This window comes from Anser cygnoides, chromosome 2 (genome assembly GCF_040182565.1).
Source record: "Anser cygnoides isolate HZ-2024a breed goose chromosome 2, Taihu_goose_T2T_genome, whole genome shotgun sequence".
NCBI lineage: Eukaryota > Metazoa > Chordata > Aves > Anseriformes > Anatidae > Anser > Anser cygnoides.
This window is the reverse complement of record NC_089874.1, coordinates 155,250,976-155,270,000: the sequence shown is the minus strand read 5'-3', so window position 1 is coordinate 155,270,000 and position 19,025 is coordinate 155,250,976. Positions and strand designations below refer to the sequence as shown.

General features: G+C 38.6%; 1 protein-coding gene and 1 long non-coding RNA gene across 2 annotated transcripts in view; both read left to right on the top strand.

Annotated features, from left to right (window-relative positions):
* The first annotated feature begins 3,845 nt into the window (after positions 1–3,845).
* The window catches only part of DNAAF11 (dynein axonemal assembly factor 11), a 50,801-nt gene continuing 35,621 nt past the window's right edge, over positions 3,846–19,025 (top strand). The window contains exons 1-5 of the mRNA XM_066990760.1: positions 3,846–4,001; positions 5,557–5,633; positions 7,081–7,138; positions 7,853–8,065; positions 8,920–9,089. Coding sequence (XP_066846861.1) covers positions 5,579–5,633; positions 7,081–7,138; positions 7,853–8,065; positions 8,920–9,089 — 496 coding nt within the window. The 5' untranslated portion in view covers positions 3,846–4,001; positions 5,557–5,578. The remainder of the gene's footprint in view (positions 4,002–5,556; positions 5,634–7,080; positions 7,139–7,852; positions 8,066–8,919; positions 9,090–19,025) is intronic.
* Positions 11,199–17,565, top strand: LOC136789804 (uncharacterized). The gene is made up of 2 exons (XR_010828821.1): positions 11,199–12,473; positions 12,936–17,565. It is a non-coding gene; the product is annotated as an uncharacterized lncRNA (long non-coding RNA).

Below are 19,025 nucleotides of genomic sequence, written 5' to 3'. Positions count from 1 at the left end.
AGCATTCATCAGTACAATTTATTGTCGAAACGACCATGACATCAATACTATGAGTAATCAGTATTCATGCTTTAAGAACCAATGGTACCGACACCTTCTCAACTATATATTTTCAGTATACATTGAGATTACTAAGTCCTTTCGAATTACATGATATCCAGAAGACATCACTGCACAGCGGTACAAGACCTTCCCCTATTGTTCCATTCCAATCACATCAAGACTGTCACAAAAAACAGCTAGGAGCTCAGGTACACTGATCAGCAGTACATCACCACCTCCAGAGAAACATTCGTTTTCACTGTGGGACTCATCAAGCAGCAAGGAAACTCCCTAACAAAGATTCAATTGTATCTGTCTAGACAGAGCACCTAGGTGGTACTCTGAAGATGTGCTTATCTAGGTAAACTGTTCAGCTTTCAGACACCAAGATGCCACTATGCATATGGTCTGTCCACCATTACACGAGGAGACGTGCAAGACAAGGAATGAAGGCAATCGAGCCTTCGCCACCTCTCTAGGTTTCTTCCTACTTTTTGTACTTTCATAATCCTTAATTAAATTAAATCAGCCAAATGTTAGCAGAGACTTGTTTGTTCATTACCTGCCTGTTCAATGGTGGTCACTGCTCTTTGTAGATTGTAGCCCTTCTCGTAAGGAAGTTTACAAAGAAGTCTGATGAGGAACTGTCATTTCTTTTAGGGACGTTGACTAAACTCTCCTTTGACTGATGGATTTCAGTATTAGCATTTCTCTGTTAAAATAGTTGTTAAAGGATCAGTATTTTTGGTTGCAAGGGGAGTTGCAGATTCTTATGGAAGAGCTTCTCTCTCCCCATTTATGCTTTTCCACTGCTCTTGTATATTGAAGTGATATTGTAATAAGTTCCTCTCAAAAGTATTTCTACATCTACATCAAGTTACATATCAACCAAATTTGCTTCTGATACCATAAAATCAAAGAGCAAGGAGATGCAGCACGGAGTAGTCATGGCTTTGCACAGAGAAGTATTATTGTGCATTAAAGGTTTGATGGATTTGAATCCTTTCTAAACACTTTTTTTATACCTGGGCTCTTTGTGTAGGATAATACAAAGGTAACTGGCAGGTAAGCTCATGTCGAGATCCAAGCAGTGTGGATGTATCAGCAAGCTCAGAGCTAATGTATGCATTGTACTCCACCATGAAAATAGGAATGCCCTTTTTTGCTTGTATAGCAGGAGCAACTAAGCTAAAAGAACTAAGCTGGAAAAAAAAATCAAGCCTGAAAGTAAGGTTTTTAGTTAGCTGGTGTGGGATTTCCATCTGATAAAACTAAAAATGAATTTGTTCCTCTTTTCAAGCAAATTATTAAAGTCATATATGATGTGGCAGTTCTGTAAACTGCAATGAAACTCTAGCTTTTTGAAGGAACAGCCTCCTCTTAAAACTGCAATAAGATAGCTGGATTTGTGGGAATTAGGTTTTTCAATTACCAGGACAGTTCAGACATTGCTAAGTGGTTCTACTGCATAAAGCAATACGCCTAGCTTAAAATGTGATGATTTACAAAGGTGAATTAAAATGAGTCTCAGTTTTCTCTGCAGCAAGAATACAGACAGGAAGAGTTTCAGGGAAAGGTGTAAAATCTCATCCTGTTCCTTACGCTACGTGTCTGCTTTTGGTGCCTGTCTGGGACAGGATAGTAGGCAAGACTGATCTTCAGTTGGACCCCATGTAGCTGCTCTGTGATTTTCATTACCACCCAATCCTCTCCCAGTTTTCTGAATGTTTCGATTAGTTCTTAGATATCTCAGAATCTTTTTTTGCTTGTTGAATACTCTATAAAGGGCATTATCGAAGAGCTGTGATTTGGGACAAATGGTTTGATATGATGGTCACTGGAATATGATGAAAGCTGGAAAATCTAAACATTGTGAACTTCACATTAAATCAATAAGCACTCTACTCCCTCCACCACGTTCACCTAATTCACTCTACTGGGCATCCCACTGCTAAAATACCCTTTCTGAGAGGAAAGGACATGAGGGCACGTGAGAACATGGTGTGAGGACTCAGAAGAAGGGACACCCTGTCTGGGGCCCCGGGGCTGCCCCAGGAGAGCCTCAGCCCCAGTGTCCAGGTGTGAAACCCACCCAGATGGGTCAACGCCAGAGCATCTTTGGGACGGAGGGGGCTTGCTGCCTGGCAGCACGGGACACGGTATGGGGTGCAAGGGGGGATCATTTGGGGGTGGCACAAGATTTATTATGTGATTTTTAGGTGAGAGAAGAGAGGTGTGGAAAGAGATGGATTTAGGTGATTTAGGAAGAAATGTGGGAAAATGCAAGGGTAAGGATATTAGAAAGGCCAGTTAATAGCAAACACTTCGCTGGTCGGTATGCTGGTCTGACCATGCCCTGCGTCTGATCAGCACGGTCTGTCCTGTCTCCTTAATAAAATCTTTCCTCGAAAAGGGGCTCGACTCTGTGGGCAGGTATGTGGGGTGTGAGTGCAGCAACAGCAACTGGGGAGACTGGGACCCAGGGGCAGCTACTGGGCAGATCGAGCGCCTGAGCCCTGCAGGTGGAGGCCTCCCTCAGGCAGTCAGACCCAGCATGATGTGTTTTCTGCTGGGAGTATGTTTTCTGCTTTATTTGTAGCGTTGTCAAAGGTGGAGTAAGGCTGGGAGAAGAGCAGAAACGTATGTGGTACTTAGTGTTGTAATTTCACATTTCCTTCCTTTTGTGGGTTGAACTTGCAATGTATGCAACTGACCTGAAACTACTGTACAGCAAAACTGTTGGCTTATTCATTTCCTTATAATTTATACCATGAGGCTGAGATGCAGCTGGGGTGGGGTAGGTATTTTGAGGAACAGCAGGGAGGGCAATAAATAAGCTATATATAAACATTTATTTGTTCATATAAACTATAGGATAGCACCTACCTGTAAAATATTCACCAGTGCACGAAGTACATGCATCAAAAGTCTGTGGGACAGTGGCTTTCAGATATGAATGCTACTGAGAATTTTCCATTACTTTGCTATCAGTGGAAATATTTTTCCTTCTCCAAAGAGAAAGCTGTTATTAAAGCACATCAGTCATACTATACTAGATTTATGCTTTCTTTTTGTCAGTGATGCGTGCACGCATCAGGAGAGATGCAAACCAGCATCTTTTGTCTGTTTTTCTGCAGGTGAAGTTTTTCTCCCTACAGCTATATAATTCATAGGTGTCAAGTAGTCTGGTTTAAATTGCTTCTGCATGTAACAGTTCTGCAGCCAATCATTTTTTTTACCAGGACATCTTAGATAATTCCTTTTTTTCAAGGGAATTTATCTTAACGTTGCATGATCTGTATTTGCAATAATGTTTTTGACCACAGAACATAAACAATTGCGAACTCTTACCAAATGCTTCTTCTGTATAGTAACACTTTTGCGAAGTATCTTGTTACTGTGCATGGATTTTGTGGCGGTTGTCTCACTTTCCTACATCAAACAAAGCCTGCCAGGCTCACAAGTAAGCTCCCTGGCTCTTTCACCGAATACCTGGGCTGACTTGGGTATACCACTAAAGTTTTCTGAGTACGATAGAAAAGTAAAGCTGAAACAAAAATCTGCGCCACTTTGCTTTACGAGAAAAGGTTTTGTCTTTCTTCTGCATGTCATAATTGGAAAGAAATGTTGTTTATCATCGGTGTGCCCGTGTTTCACAACGGTCTGCAAGAGTGTTCCCCCAGCTAATCTTAATCTTCGGTTTGCTCTTCAAAATGAATGCTTCTGGTGTGAGGCTACCATACAGGAAGCATGACCTCATTCTGCCTCTGTGCTGCTGATTGCACGGGCTGTTTTCAAAAGGAAACAAGGGACTTCATAGACCTGCCTTTCTGAAGACCCAGTGCCATTCTGCTCCAGGAAGCTGCAGAAAGAGCACCCTGCACTCACGTCTCAGAGGCTCTGGTGTTGATGAGAAACTTTTTTGCGTGCATTTGTTAATAGTGAAATGGCTTTTCCAGGTTTGGAAGATTTTACAAGTATTTATCTCTTAATATTTTTGGCAGCTGAGAAATAATTAAGCTTCAGAATCATTTATACTCTGCTCTGCGGGAAGTTTTGTATTTTTCTGAATGTTTTTCTCATTACTTGAAGGGAAAGAAGACTAAAATGCTCTTCAGCAATGACTGATTTGTGTGAACAAATAAAAGTATTTTTGTAGACACTTACCTTTGGTAGGTACTGTAGAATAAATCTGGTTGCCTGGGCTTCAGCTATTTTAATAGTTAGCTCTGTATTTTGGTACATCCTAATGTAAATATTTACAGTGTAAACATGCACAAGGGGTTGCTGGCTATCAATTCAGGACATAGTTGGTTTAAAGATTAATTTAATTTGGGGAGGGAAAGATCTGGTTTGCACAGTGACTTTTTCTTTATATTATGACACGCGCTTGCAGGTGTTTTGAAATTCGAGGGGGTGTTGCCTTAAACTTTGATTTGGATTCTTGCCATAATATATTGCCATATTCATGTTAGATTCACTTTTAGTGAATTTTCTTAAAGCTGTTGGCCTTTTCTCATGCTGTGATAGCTTCTATATTGATGCTCATTTCGTGATTTACATATACTGCTGCTTAATTTTACAATGGTGGTTCAAATGCTTTGTTTTGGCTTGCTTGTGTTGTTGCTCTAGCTTCTCACACTGTTAATAGCCCACAAATGGAACTGAATATTAAATGCAGCTAGGACACTATGCAGCATTGTCTACAACATGATGTTTACGTGCTTTCTCCAGCATTGAGCTAATTACGACTTTCAAGAGCCCTCTTCATTAATGCATAAGCCACAGATTTTCATGATAGTGAGTGGAGAAACAATTTGTTGTACCCCGTTACATGACTCTTTATAGAAGCTTGACATTATCATAACTTAAGATAGGTTAAAAGCAAATTGCAACTGCTCAGGAACTGTTCTTTGAAGGAGAGAAAGTCATCGCCTCCCCAGTAATGTATTTACATGTGTATAGCTCTCACTTCGTGTTATAAGCATATATACATGCTATATTTTATCTAAAGTTGTACTTCTGTGGAAGCTTGCAGCCCTGCAGAGCCATACCTCACATACCTCACAAATTTATGAGGCAGTCCAAATTAGCAGCAGAAGGACTGTGGTTTGCTCTGCTGCTTTCTTCAGTCTGTGTCAATGCTTTCTAATGACAGCACTACCCATCTGTAAGCTACCATCCTTACAGTTGTTTGTTAGTGGCTGCTACTCTGCGTTAACATGACTGAGAAAATCAAGTGCAATACAACCGTGACATAGCTGTCGGTAGCTGGAAAGAAGTTTCGCTCTCAGATTATTAGAGAATTGCAATAGATTTAGTTGATGAAGTTATTCCTTTCTAACCCTTTTTAAACACATTTGCCCTAGAGCCAAGCAGTTTTGTCTGAATGAGAATATTCAGTGGACTGTATTATAAGTAATACTGTGATACATATTCATGATAGTATCCTTCCTGATTTTAAAACAAAGCAAAATAAAACGTACCTCTCTTTCTTTTTAAACTCTTTTACAGGTAATCTGTATTGCCTGGGTGCATGAACCTTTTCAAGATGTATGGAATATCACATGTTGCATCAACACCGAGAGCAAGTAAGTTTGTACACGTTTGCCTGGGTTTTTGATTAAAAAAAAAAAAAAATGGTGTGGAGAGGATCCTGAGGGACTGACAAAATTTGGGATTTATCCCTTTTTAGTTTACATCCAGATCTACTAACCACCTGTTGAGTTTTTGCTGTTTTCTTTTATTGTTCAGATATATTTCTTTTTTCTTTTTTCTTTTTTTTAATAATATTTTTGCATAATTGAAAATCATGATCGTATGCATGATTTTGCCTAAAGTAAGAGAAATTCTTTCAGGAGCCGGCTGTGTGTGTAAAGTAGGTCTACAATATGTCAGTGAAACACACACAACAATCATTTTGCTATGTGACATTCTGACTGATGCTGCTTTACATCTTTTACCCCCACCAAGTTTCTACTAGTTGTCTCCTCTGCAAGTTGTTTTTGCCAGGGTTAGAGCATGATTTTCCCCACAGAAAAGTGAAATGTGTTTTCTTGAAATGTCAGAGAAACAGTATCTATGGGAGCAGGGTAACAGGACTAATTTGCAAAAAATACCCCAGAAAGTTTTACTTCCCTCTTTGGCAACCCTGCTGGCTCCCAAGGCTCAGTATCCAGGCTGTGACTGACAACCGAGCTGCAAGTGAGGGTAAACAAGACGGGAACACTGACCTTATTGTCTTTCCTTTGCTTCAGCTCATAACTGAACATTAAAAAAAAGAGAAAAAAGTCCTCTTAGGCCTAGCTTCTCTCATAGGTGAGTGACAGGCATTTACTAACAGTGTTGTAAGAATGATGCTCTAAAGATACCAGAGGTAAGGTTCTGCAGGGAAAGGTCATATCTTTTATGATTCTATGTAACAACAGATATAAATTCTCCCTATGGATAGCCATTGCTCGCATTTCGTTAGATTGATTCTGGCAGCTGCTGAACATCTGGCAGCGCTTTGCAAACTTCAGCCGTAATAATCCAGACAAATCCTATTTATTTCCTTAATTTTCTGCCACAGTATTATTGTCAATTTTTTTTGGCATGGTCTCTTTCCCCATGCCTGCTGTGCCATGTCTGGAAATTTTATCCGAAAAATGTGTTGCAATGGTAATGGTGGCTCTTCCTTTCTACTTATTATTGCTGGTATGCGTACTATTTTCAGCATGAACCAGATTTCTGCGAAAATACCATTAAAATTACTAATAACCTGTACAAGTGTTTGATTATGGCTGGCTCCGATTCTGTGTTGTCCTGGTTGACGTGATATTAAACAACCTTCCTGTAGTCACCCCATCTTTCCTATGCTCTTTATTTATTCATTTATTTATTTTTTACCTCTTTCAACCTCTCTCTTAATTATTTTTTCATTTTGTTTAACTTCTTTTATGATTTACACAAAGTACCTGTCAGTGAAGACCTGTCAACTGTTTAAGCTGTCAGTGGATACGATAACAACTCCTTCTTACTTGGCCTTTGCCTCTGCAGGTTCAACAGCGTTTGATGGAGAGCACAGACGTAGCCTCTCAGAACATATTTTGCGGAGGTACTGAGGAAAATTATACTTGTTTAATTTTCTTTTTATTTTGTTGGAGATATTGTAAAAGCCCCCTTGGCCACATAGAATTAAAGTGCTGATACTAATTTAATTACTAATTTAAAGAGAAATTAGAAGTACTGCAATGGAGCATTAGAAGCACTAGCTTTGCAGTTATGAGGTTTTAGAATACCTCCAGTCCACTTTCTTCCCCACCCCTACTGAAATCCTGCTCCCCCTCTGTCACATTCTGTATGGGATACTGAAACCTGCTGCTGAAGCCCATTTCAACCCCTCGGTCAATACAGTGTCTTCCCTTTCTTTCATGGATGTCACTGCATGGCCACTTGGAAAGCAAAGTTGTTGAGGAGAAAGGGCTCACCATAAGTGAAAAAAAAAAAAAAAGTAAGGAGTAAAATTCCTATCACAGAAAAACTTGTACATGTACCTCTTGTACCTCTGTCACTACTCACTCCTTACTTAAAAGATTTTATTTCCTGTAATCTGAAGCTCTGGAAAGCATGAGGCAGTCATGCCGTAGCTGGCTGAAGCCTCCTAGGTCCAGAAGTAAAAGCATTATCTGCATATTTTAAATCCATCTCTCATTGCCAGCTCCCATTAACTGAAAGTTGATGGCATATGTAAATTTGTTATTATTAAATCATGCTTTTGCACTGTCTAGACATTCACTTAATTAGAGGCTTGGGTTTCTCTCCTTTTCAGTTATGCTTGTGCCTTTCTGGATGATAACACTGCCTACGGGTGTTGTTCCACCGACCCTCTGAGAGGCTCCCTCTTCACATGTCGCCGCAGCCCCCGACTGCTTTCTAACGGTTATTACGTCTTGACAGAAGACAGTTTTCTGTCTGATGGAGAGGGCAACATAACGCTGACACCATCCCAGACAAGCGTTACATACAAAGAGAACTTAGTTCGGTAAGTGAGCTACATGCAGGTTTTACTCCGTGCTGGCGATTGGCTCAACATCTCTGGACTTATCTGGAGATACCTGCATGGCTGCCTACATTTTGCTTGGCTTAAGATAATTTCTTATTTTTTCCTTTACTTATGTATATCAGTGTTGTTTCTTAATGGGCATATCTAAAGTGATTTAGTTTGGAGAGTGCAGTGATTAAAATCATTTAATTTTCAGTCATACCCAATTTTATTACCCCAAAACTGTTCAGTATACAGTTGCTATAACTGGAGTTGTGTGAAATAAAGAAAACTGAGGGTTACAACTGATTTTGCCAATGGGGTGTTTTCATGATAAGGAATAAAATAAAATAAAATAAATAAAATAAAATAAAATAAAATAAAATAAAATAAAATAAAATAAAATAAAATAAAATAAAATAAAATAAAATAAAATAAAAATAAAAAGGTCTGGTCCTCTCATTCCTCATTGGGAAAACTCCCTCTCGATTTCAGAAGAAGCATTGGTTTAGGATGGGATATAAAATGCAGTCCAAAAAAAGTACAAAGTACAGTGGATCTGGGGATCCAGGCTACACCACATGAAACTTATGGGGAGCATGAGAACACTGGGAGTAGTATCAAAGTCTGTCAACAGTAGTATCATTTGGTACCGTAATACCCAACATCACAGTAGCCCAATGCATTACTATGCTGCTGATACACCCTTGGTGACATACCCAGGGTCAACAACGGAGCTGGGAACCATATCCAAACTTGGTTCTTCCATCTCAGTTCTGCAAGCTTCAGAGCTCTGTCCCTGCTCATTAAGACTAATTAATTCTATCCCTCGACAATGTGTCTTTTCTTTCTAGCATATTCAGGCGGAGGAAGAAAATCCGCCGCTCTCTTGCCAGCTTGTTCGGTCTCAGTGCCTCCAGTTCGTGGCTCAGCAGCGCTGTCCTCACCAACAGGGAGTCCTCCCATGGAGATGATCCTTGGCCTGATGGATGCAGTAAACTAGAGGCCAGTCAGGCTGATATTGGTAAGCTCTGACCAGCTACAATATTATAGCCTATATCTACCGGGAATTTGGTATCTCCTTCTATAGGTTTTGTTTGGGTTGCCTCCCAAAATGTGAAGGTAAATGTTAGATGAACAACGGAATTATAAGTGGTGAATTGAGCTCCTGGCATTAAAGTTCGCGGAATGTGAGTCCACAAAGTCCTTTGTGTCAAAAGGGCATTTTTAGACTGATCTTGAATACAAAGACATCATCAGTGACATTTATCCTGGTGCAATTAATATCTGGCTCTGGATGCTTTCACCTGGCTCTTTTAATAATAACATCATTGTGTTATGCTCTATGCAGCCTTGTCTTTGCTCTGAATATTTTCTCTTGCATTCATTGAACCGGCCAATTCCCTACTCCTAAGAATCTGAAAACCTCCCTATGATTAAGTATTTTGTGTGTGTGTGTGTATAAAATCTATTACCACTAATTCTCAAAGCTCATCTTTTGTGTGGTCTCATTTACACATGCACTTTTGGCAGGCGATTCAGACTTTTCCTCTGAATATGATAGCCATGTGCCACAAAGGCAAACTCCAGCATCTATTGGAGCTTCTGTCAGCAAAGATGAGGAGTTTATTCAGCCTGGGAAACCATTTTGTGCTTCACCATCCTGCGCTCAGTTCATGATAAATGCAAATGAAGAGACATTGAGCAAGGCAGGTATGTTACATTTTTATCCCTATATACTGCATTTTTAGAGTGAACCAAAAATGTGCACATTCAAAACGTTGATATAGATCCTTGCAGAACAGAATTTATTTCAAAAACATACATTTTAAATGACTCCTTAATAAAATCTTAAAATCAGTATTGTTCACTTATCCCTGCTCACATCTTTTCCTCTCCTACCTATTTTCAGTGACAAATGTAAAAAGAAAAAAGTGAAGAGAAAAATAGAGGAAAGGGCACGGGAATAAAAACTGAAAAGGGCAATTATTCCGAAACGCTTGTTTTCTGCAAGCATTGAAGGGCACAGTGTCTCTATGGTCGTAGGGGAAAATGACTCCTGAGAGACACCCAGCGCATGAAAATTAGGTTTCTGGTTTGAATCACTCTAAGCGAACTCTCTTAAAAACAGAGAGAAACTGAAGAGACTGGCCTTATGGGCTGAAGGTAGTCATTGCAAACACCTCCTATCATGTATTTATTTTCCTGTAAACTCATGCAAATTATTTTCCATACTTTTGTTTTAGAATCCAGCACAGTGCGAAATGTTCTTGCTCAGATGGCTGCACTGATCTTGTGTTTAATCATTTCAATATGTACAAGGTAATTCTTTTTTTATTATTATTTGTTGCTTATGTTAATACGCCATTTTACCTGGTGAATAAAAGATAAAATAAGGGTCTGATTTTCACACTTAAATGTATCTTACTGTGAAAGTGTATTTTCACATGATAGCTGATGCAGGCAAACATCTCAGCTATGTAGGTATGCAACAAAATAAGAAATGTGTATGCAGATGAGATACCTACTTTGTCAAGTGTGTTTGGATAAGGGTCATGGAAGCCTGAAAAGAATCAGAATGTCTTTCCAAATGACCAATATGGGTGTTTCTCTCAGTCTGGGAATGTTGAGATCTTTATTTCTAGGATATTACCTACAGTAGCTTAAGTAACTTAAAGTTTCAAATTGCTGTTCACCTAGGATAGTTTTGTTGGTTCATCTGCAAGAACCTTCTGTTCTCCTCCCACCCAGTGTTCACCTCTGTTACCCCAATATGCGTTCCTTGCTTTTTTTCTAAACTTTCTGGGTATTATATTCTCAGGTATTTTCTGGGAGGATTGTCTGCCACTTTGTTGCTGATAATTTTAGTTTGTAAGTACAGACTTTCTTTCTACTTAACACACAATCTTTTACTGAGTCACATCTGAGGACAGAAAAGTGTCCTTAGATGTAAATCTGTGGCTCTTATTGATGCTGATAAGAGCAATATGTGGGCATATGGGGACAGAATGTAGCCTTCAATCAATTACAGGATTTTGCATTTAAACTTCACAGTTCTTTTGTCCCAAGATGCTGCTCTGTCATCTTTTTTCAGTCTTGTCACATCTTTCAAAACAGCTAAGTTTTGGTAAGTAGCAATAATGTCATGTGATAAATAGAAAAATTTAGGAATTTTATATGGAAAGGAAGGAGAGATTCCTTCTGTTGTTTTCATGTCAAAAGATAGAAGGCATGATATGAAATTTTTGATAGGGATTTGGCTTCTCCTGTTACGGATTTGTATGCATAGAAATTTTCAATTTATTTTGGAAAACCTACTTCTAATAATGTGCAATAAATTTTGTAACAGTTAACTGTTCACAGAAAAGGAAGGTGAACCTAATATGCTATAATATGAACATGCAGAGACATGAACATAAGACATGCCTCACTAACCCAATGCACCATTAGGTTCATCATAGAGCTTTGCCTTGGGCTCATACTTTAGTCTGATAAATGTTTTAGAAATATTAAATCTGATGAGTTGAAGAATGGTGCTAATGTTGCTCTGTTTCAGACTGCTTTATTTAAAAGTTTTGCACAGAGCTGTAGCTTCTAATTCCTTCTGGAGAAAAAGACTTGCAGAGACATAGATCTGAATTACTTCTTCAGAGCAGCTTGTGCATAGGCCTCTGTGCTGCAAGCATGTGCTTGGCTGATGAATTATTATTCTTTCACTTTCTATACAGCAGAAAATTCTTCTGAATGTGTCTAAAATGCTGCTAAGATTAAAAACATTTGGGCTTATCTGAATATGTGGTGAAAGTGAAGCTCAGAAGGACACTGATTGTTTCTCATACTGTGTTGGGGTTCAAGAGTTTAATGTATCCCAAGGGCAACAGGACAAATCTGGCAGATTTGCAGCATTTGAACTGGGTAAATGGAAGTTAGCAAGCAAAACCTGGAGAGCGATATTGCAGTGATTGGCTCAGATTTTGATCAACCAAGGGTCTTAGCACAACACCTCAAATACCCGAGGATAGTATGTTACACTTTGTCACTATGTCCTAATTCCAAATAAAATCAAAGCCACCAAGTTAGGACTAGCATGTTGCAAAGTACAGCTTTCAGACTTCCTGAATAGTTTAGTCCTGAGTCATAAACAAACTGTTCCTCACAAGAGGCAAACAAACACACTCTGAGAGCTTTCTATTTACTGGGGTACAAAGAATACCTCTTTTACCCTCATCACATAAGAAAAGATACCTGTTCAAACAAGTAATCCAACAGCATAAGGAAATTAGGCAAACCAGAACCTAAACGATATATTGAACATAACAAACTGTTGTGTGAATCAGGACGTACAAAAACGTATGCATTTTATTTTTATTTTTCCCCCCCAGGAGTAATTGAAAAGCAGGAATAATTGGTGAGTATATGTTTAAGTATGTTTAAGTTTGAAAGAATTCCACACATTTCTGGGAGAGCCCCATTACAAAACAGGGTTCAAACACAGCAGAAAAGTTCCCTGAACTTTTCATTAAAAGCAGGCTTAGCTGTAGGACCTTTGCCAGTTTCCACATTGAATTATTCCACTTTGCTGTCTAAAACTCCTCTCTGATTTTATGTGGATGAAATATTTGTTACTGTTTGACAATAGGTGTTAAGCTATTAAACAGCCACTGTGCATGATCCCAGAAAAAAAAAATATCTTTTCAGTAATGAGTAAAGTAGTCCTCTTTATCCAAGGTTAAACTGAGCAGTAGGGCCAGGTGCTGTACTGCTCTAGTCTGGTACCACTCATCTGGAATGAGTGAAGCAGATCAACATGTATCTGTCCAAAATATTTGAAAAACACTTACAGTTTCTTCTCTTCCTTATTATTTTTCAGTCAAGTTTTATTCTCTGTCTCCAGTTTCTGTTTATCAAGCATTTCTAAGTCTCTTAAAACAAGAGCACTGACTTCTTTCTACTGCAAGTTGGCCATCCCAGTCCTGGTTCCCTCATTTCTTTCGTCTCTCTAAGTTGAAAAGACAAAAATGAAAAGAAGAACTTAAGTAGAGCTGTGCCCAGGTCTGTGTTCCTTGTCGTGTGGATAAAACAGCCTTGTTCGTCAGTTCTTGGATGAGTGCAGCTCAGCTTCTGAGATCTAAGGGCAGCTGCACAGCTGCGGATGCAACCTTGGAGTCATTCCTCAGAAAGAGGGTGTTCATCCCCAGAACAAAGCATTTTAGAAGTGCATGGAGGCACTTGATCACTTTGCACGGTATGAAAGCCTATGATGAAAAATGCCTACTGCTCATCCACAGCCAAGCAGCGGACACTAGTTATGGCATTTCTTACAGTCAGTGGGACTGCTTGTCCATGGACTACAACACCAGAGGTTTAAAGCTGACTGATTTTGAAAGCCAGCATCAGTATTAACCAAAGCAGGTACTGCAGGATGGAATGGAGAGCTTGCGACTTGTTGCCTAGCAGAAGTGAAATACAGGTTGCTCCAGGACACTGGAGGCAGCGTGCCAGCATCTCGAAACAAGCTCTTCTGCCTTTCACAGGAACTTAAAGGCAGAGTGGTTACTTCTATACATTTCACTATCAATTCACTAACAGTTTTCATTTTTCTTCCTCCTCAAATTTATTTTCCTCCTCATCAACCTACCAGATACCTCCTTGTGGCCACTGTTACACATGTTCCCAAGGAAACAAACAAACAAACAAACAAAAAACAACAAAAAAAAATCAAGGCAATCAGAATTGTTTGTGTTCTTCCTTTAAAATACAATTCATTTTAGCTTTATTTTTATTCTGGTCAAACTACAGGTGATGCCATACTTCTTGGTGACCATCTGCAAGCAGTAATGCAAAATGATTGCAGTACCTCTAGTCTCATGTCAAGGAAGCCCTGCATAAGCATCAAGTCTTATAAGTACTTTGATAGTAAACTGATGGTGAAAATGTTTAGCAATCCTCGTTAGTTTTGCTTTTAGTGAACAGCTAATGTCTTCAAATACTTTATTAATTTATTGTAACGACACGCTGTCAAAAATAATTGGTTTGGATAATGACTGAGTACATGTGGTAATATTTCAGAAGCATTATTCTATCCTGTGTGCACATTGTCTTTTGGCAGTTATACCTAGCACTGTAAAAAGAGAAAAGAGGAAGAAAGAAACATCACAAAAAGTAAAAATTAATGATGACAAATTAGTGCCCAATTATTGGAAGGAAGGGATTTTTCAGAAAACCAGCAATCAGTATGTGGAAAAACAATAATTAATCTGAATTACCTGGGTTATGATACAAAACAAAACAAAGAAACGATAACAAACAAACAGACAAAAAACACCCTGCAGCTAGTAACTGTAATTTGGAAACACTGAGCCTTATTTTTCAACTTGCATCTTTGCTACCACAGAGACTATATTACACATAGATCCTGTGGGTAACCAAAAACTGCTGTCTTGTGACTCCAAGCTTTTAATAATCTGCTACTTTAAATATCTCCCTATATGCCAGTTTAGCTAGGACAGCATGGATTTCATTTTCCTGTGCAACAAAATGATGATAATGTGTACCACCAAATCAAATGTTGACCACCAAATCATTCTATAACTAGTGCTCCTTCTAGTCTACTTGTCCCCTGTTGTGCTAAAAGTGATGCTAGCACAGCCCCAGCTGGTAAATCAGATGTGAAATACTGGCTGTGGAAGAGCTCGGGCTGCTGACGGGATACAAACAGGCTGGCAGACAGTAATGACTGGGATTTCAAAACTGCGACGAAAGCACATACACTAAAGGTTCTGGTGGAAAAAAGAATCTGTAAAACTGAAACACCACTGTCTGTCCAATTCTATGTCCACGCCAAGATCAAGCACATTATAGCCATATTTCTAGCATCAAAAATCCAAAGTGAGGCAATGAAGAAAAGTGTACTTCCAGCAATTTAATACGTATGTTTCTCTTTCAAAGAGTAAATAAATATATGCTAGCAATATTTTGAAGTGAAGCACCAATAGCTCAACATTAAGAGCTCAAACAGGGAAATGTCACCCAAATTAACAATTTAAGATAGTAATTTACATTAGCTCAGATTAAGACATTAGTCTTAAGTGAAGGCAGACTATCCGATGTAACAAGACTTGGGTTTACAGTTTCAATAAAAGGTGAGAAGGGAATGTTCTTTTCATAAAACTTATGTACTGTGTACCTAGAATGGTTGTTTTAATACTCATCCTCATGTTTAGTTGTAGTTAATGCACTTGAGTATTTTTGTCAGTATCATTCTGCTTCATTTTGTTTAACTACAGAGAGCACTTGAGAGTGTCATTTATGTGATATTTATATATATGCTGTGTTATCTATTTTATTGCTAGTTATACCAGGTCCTTTACTAAACCTTTTTATTTTTTTATTTTTTTATTTTTTTATGAGGATTAAAAGACCTTTAGTATTTAAATATTTTCCTGGAAGAATAATCTGGAAAAATAATATCCTGTACTGAGACAAAAGTCTAAGACTGCAATTACCCTGCAATTACAGAAGTGATACACTGAAAAGCAGGAAAGCTTAAATTCACTGTAAGCTAGTTAGTGGACATACAATAGCAAGTTAAGAAGAAGATGATTTAGCTTGCTAAAAGTTTGGTGTAATATGAATTGCTTTAATCTGTCTATGAAAAAATAAAAGCTGTAAATTACGAGTGTTCTTATCAGGAGAGGGGGAAGCTCTGGAGCAATTTTGCAATTGGAGTTCACGGCTAAAAATAAGATGCGTGGGATCTGCTAAGAGATGCCCTCTGTGATATTCATTAACGTTGAATTAACTAAGTTCTCTTCAGTTACCACACTGATTGCCTTTGACAGTTCCCTGCAGTATATTCCAATGGACAGAAAAGCAAACCTTATATTGTTTCCCTGAAAAGAAGCACAATACTGTGCTAAGTTCAATCCCATCGGAAGAAAAATTGAAGTCAAAATCTATCTGATGAAAAACTGAAGACAACATTTTTTAATCTAAATGATTAAATCTGGACTGTCAGATGTAATTAGTATTTGCAATTTCTGTTAACTAGGGAATAAATCATAGAATAATTTTGAACAGTAATTCTCATAAAGTAAAACCATTTGTTGATTGGTGATTAACCAACACATCTACAAAGAGTGAGGACTACTAGAATTTTCTTTCTGTCCTCAGTGATTAAACTCTTACTCAGTTGTAATATAGCACATTATTAAAAAAAAAAATAAAAGGAAATCAAAGAAGAAATTCAAGATAGAGATTTATAACTCCCTGTACATTATCTGATATCTTTCCTTACAATTATTTTTTATCATTATGACTTGTCTTATATTTCTTGGTGTGTTCAGCAGAATTTCAAGGTTATTCTTGAATATATATCACATAGTGCTTAATAGTGTGGATGTTCATGTTGAACTGAACAGCAGCAAGCAGAATGATAATAGTTATGGAGTCCCTTAGCTTATAATGTTCCTAGTGTGTCATCAAGTCTGTTTTGTATTTATCCTGGAAGTATTACAAATAGAACTCAAACCATATGGACTAAGATTAACATTTTGACTTAAATGGTATTGAATTAACCATGCTGATACAGGAAATAGGTATGGCCATTCAGCCTAGTTGTTCCTTTGTGTATTTTTTTGTGAATTAGCTGCAGAATTTTGTAAACATCTTTGTATATTTTAATATATACTGAGCAAAACTGCTAGTTCATTTTGTATTATTCTTTTTGTACAGTTTCTTATGCTGCCTTTTGCTTGTTCTCTTTATCATTTACATTTATAGTGAAGTTGTTCTTGTTTACGTTTTTCCTATATTTATGAGTGTCATCAGTACTGAAGTTGTTTATTAAGAATTGCACATATTATGATTAATTTTTTATTTGCCATTTTCTGTCTTGCCTTGTAGGTTATGTGCTCTTTGGACAGGATTTATTGGTACTTTGGTATGAAAATGAAAGCCTAATTTCATTACAGTTAGTTACTAAGTAACTGTTAACACCGTAGTATATAATGATAATGATAATAGTAACAACAAAACCAACAACAGTAATTACTGTAGAATCAAAGAATCATAGAATCACAGAATGGTTTGGGTTGGAAGTGACCTTAAAAATCATGTAATTCAAACCCTCTGCCATGGGCTGGGATGCCACCCACTAGATCAGGTTGCCCAGGGCCTCAATTAAATAAGAAATAAATAGAAAGACATAGTTCCAGATTCTGAGTGGGTATCAGTCAGTTGATTTCCATCTGAACCTCTGATCTGCAGAATTTTAGCAGCTAAAATTTGTCCATGGACATCAAATCTCTAGGGCTATAGCACCTTACATGAGTATATTCTCATGGAGTGAGCACATATTCAAGATATTTCTGATGCACTGTGATAATAATGCTGTAAAGCTTATTTTGTTATGACATGGAACGATATTTTATATTGTACTGTTTTATGCATTTAACAAATAAACATGTAATGTATTAAAGCAGTAAAGTGAATTTATCCAGGGAATGAATTCCAGATGGAACTCTTGTTCTTCTTACTCAACTCCATTCTCCTGTTTGTAATGTGGTTTATTACATTATTTGTGCCATGGACATTGTCTCATGCTAAGAATGCAGACTTGCGTTACTTGAAGCTCTTAGTACATAATTAGAGTGAAAAATAACTCATACAGTAATGAACACAATAAGTGCTATAACCTCCAAATTACGTTTTTTTAAATATGTACATTTTGTTAATGTCCTACAGATGGCAAATATTTTGTTGCATGAAGCATATAGTAAGAAGCAATCCTCATTCTGAAGAGCCTGAAGTCTTAATGAAGACAAGAAAGTCCCCAGTGTGACTATCCTAGTTCAGCATCTAGTATTAACCCACGTGTGCTAAGTAACAGTAGTCAAAAAAGCCAATGTTTTGTGCAGTTAAGCAATCCTTTCAGGTTATGGGATATAAAGTTCATCACCACAAAGAAGCTCGGAGGCACAAGAGCAATGCCAGAGCCCCATTAACGCAGTCAGAGACACGAGTCCCTGCCCCGGCCCCTGCTGTCCCAGGAGAGCCTTGGTCCTGGGGACTGTGCGTCATCAGAGCAATCTGTTCTATCTTCTCATTAAACTCCATTTCTAACTTCTCCTGGTTGAAGGCCTGTGTATTGGGTAAGCATATGTGTGTATGGGGAGTCCAAGTGCAGCAGCTGGAGTGAGACCAGGGGTCACAGGACAACTGGAGCAAGTGAGGGTGCTCCAGCATCAGCAGGAGTCTCAAGGCAGACCAGCCAGCAAGAAATTGAAATGTCTCCCAGGAGCTGGGCATGCGTGTGTGATTCTCTGAGAGCGAGATTCTCTGAGAGCTTCACTTGTGTATGGTGGAGTTGGCTCCCAGAGGGACCAGGAGGGCCAGGACAACTGCAGAGACACCTCTGGGGATCAAATGAGAGGGGTGTGTGTGTGTGTGCGTGCACAAGTGTGATGGCTGGTACCAGCAACCGGAGTGGGGCTGTGGCTTTTGGGCTCATGTACCCAGGTATGATCAACTGGGGAGACTGTGATCCGTGGGCAGCTACTGGGCAGAGTAAGTCTGCATCCAGCCACTGGAGGGATCCATCCTGTAGAGATGTATACACATTTTTCTACCCACAGACATTTATCTTGATCTACCAGAGAGGGAAACAGGATGAGGCCATTGGTGGTGTTCATGTGAACGCTGAGTGTTTCTGCCTCTGTTGATCTGCGTGGCAAGCCACATATGTATGTGGTATACATGTGTGTTTTCCTCTGTGCCTGCTGGGAATACATGCTCAGCCTCACTACTGCTTGGACATGGGGGCTGTAGCAGCCTCGCAGTGTCCCTCCCTTCTCTAAAACTGACAGAGTTGGCAACTCCCAAACATATTCCAAGAAGATAATTGCAATAATGGAATAGTAAAAGAAAAATAAAATGAAAAACAGTGTGGTATAGACAGGGG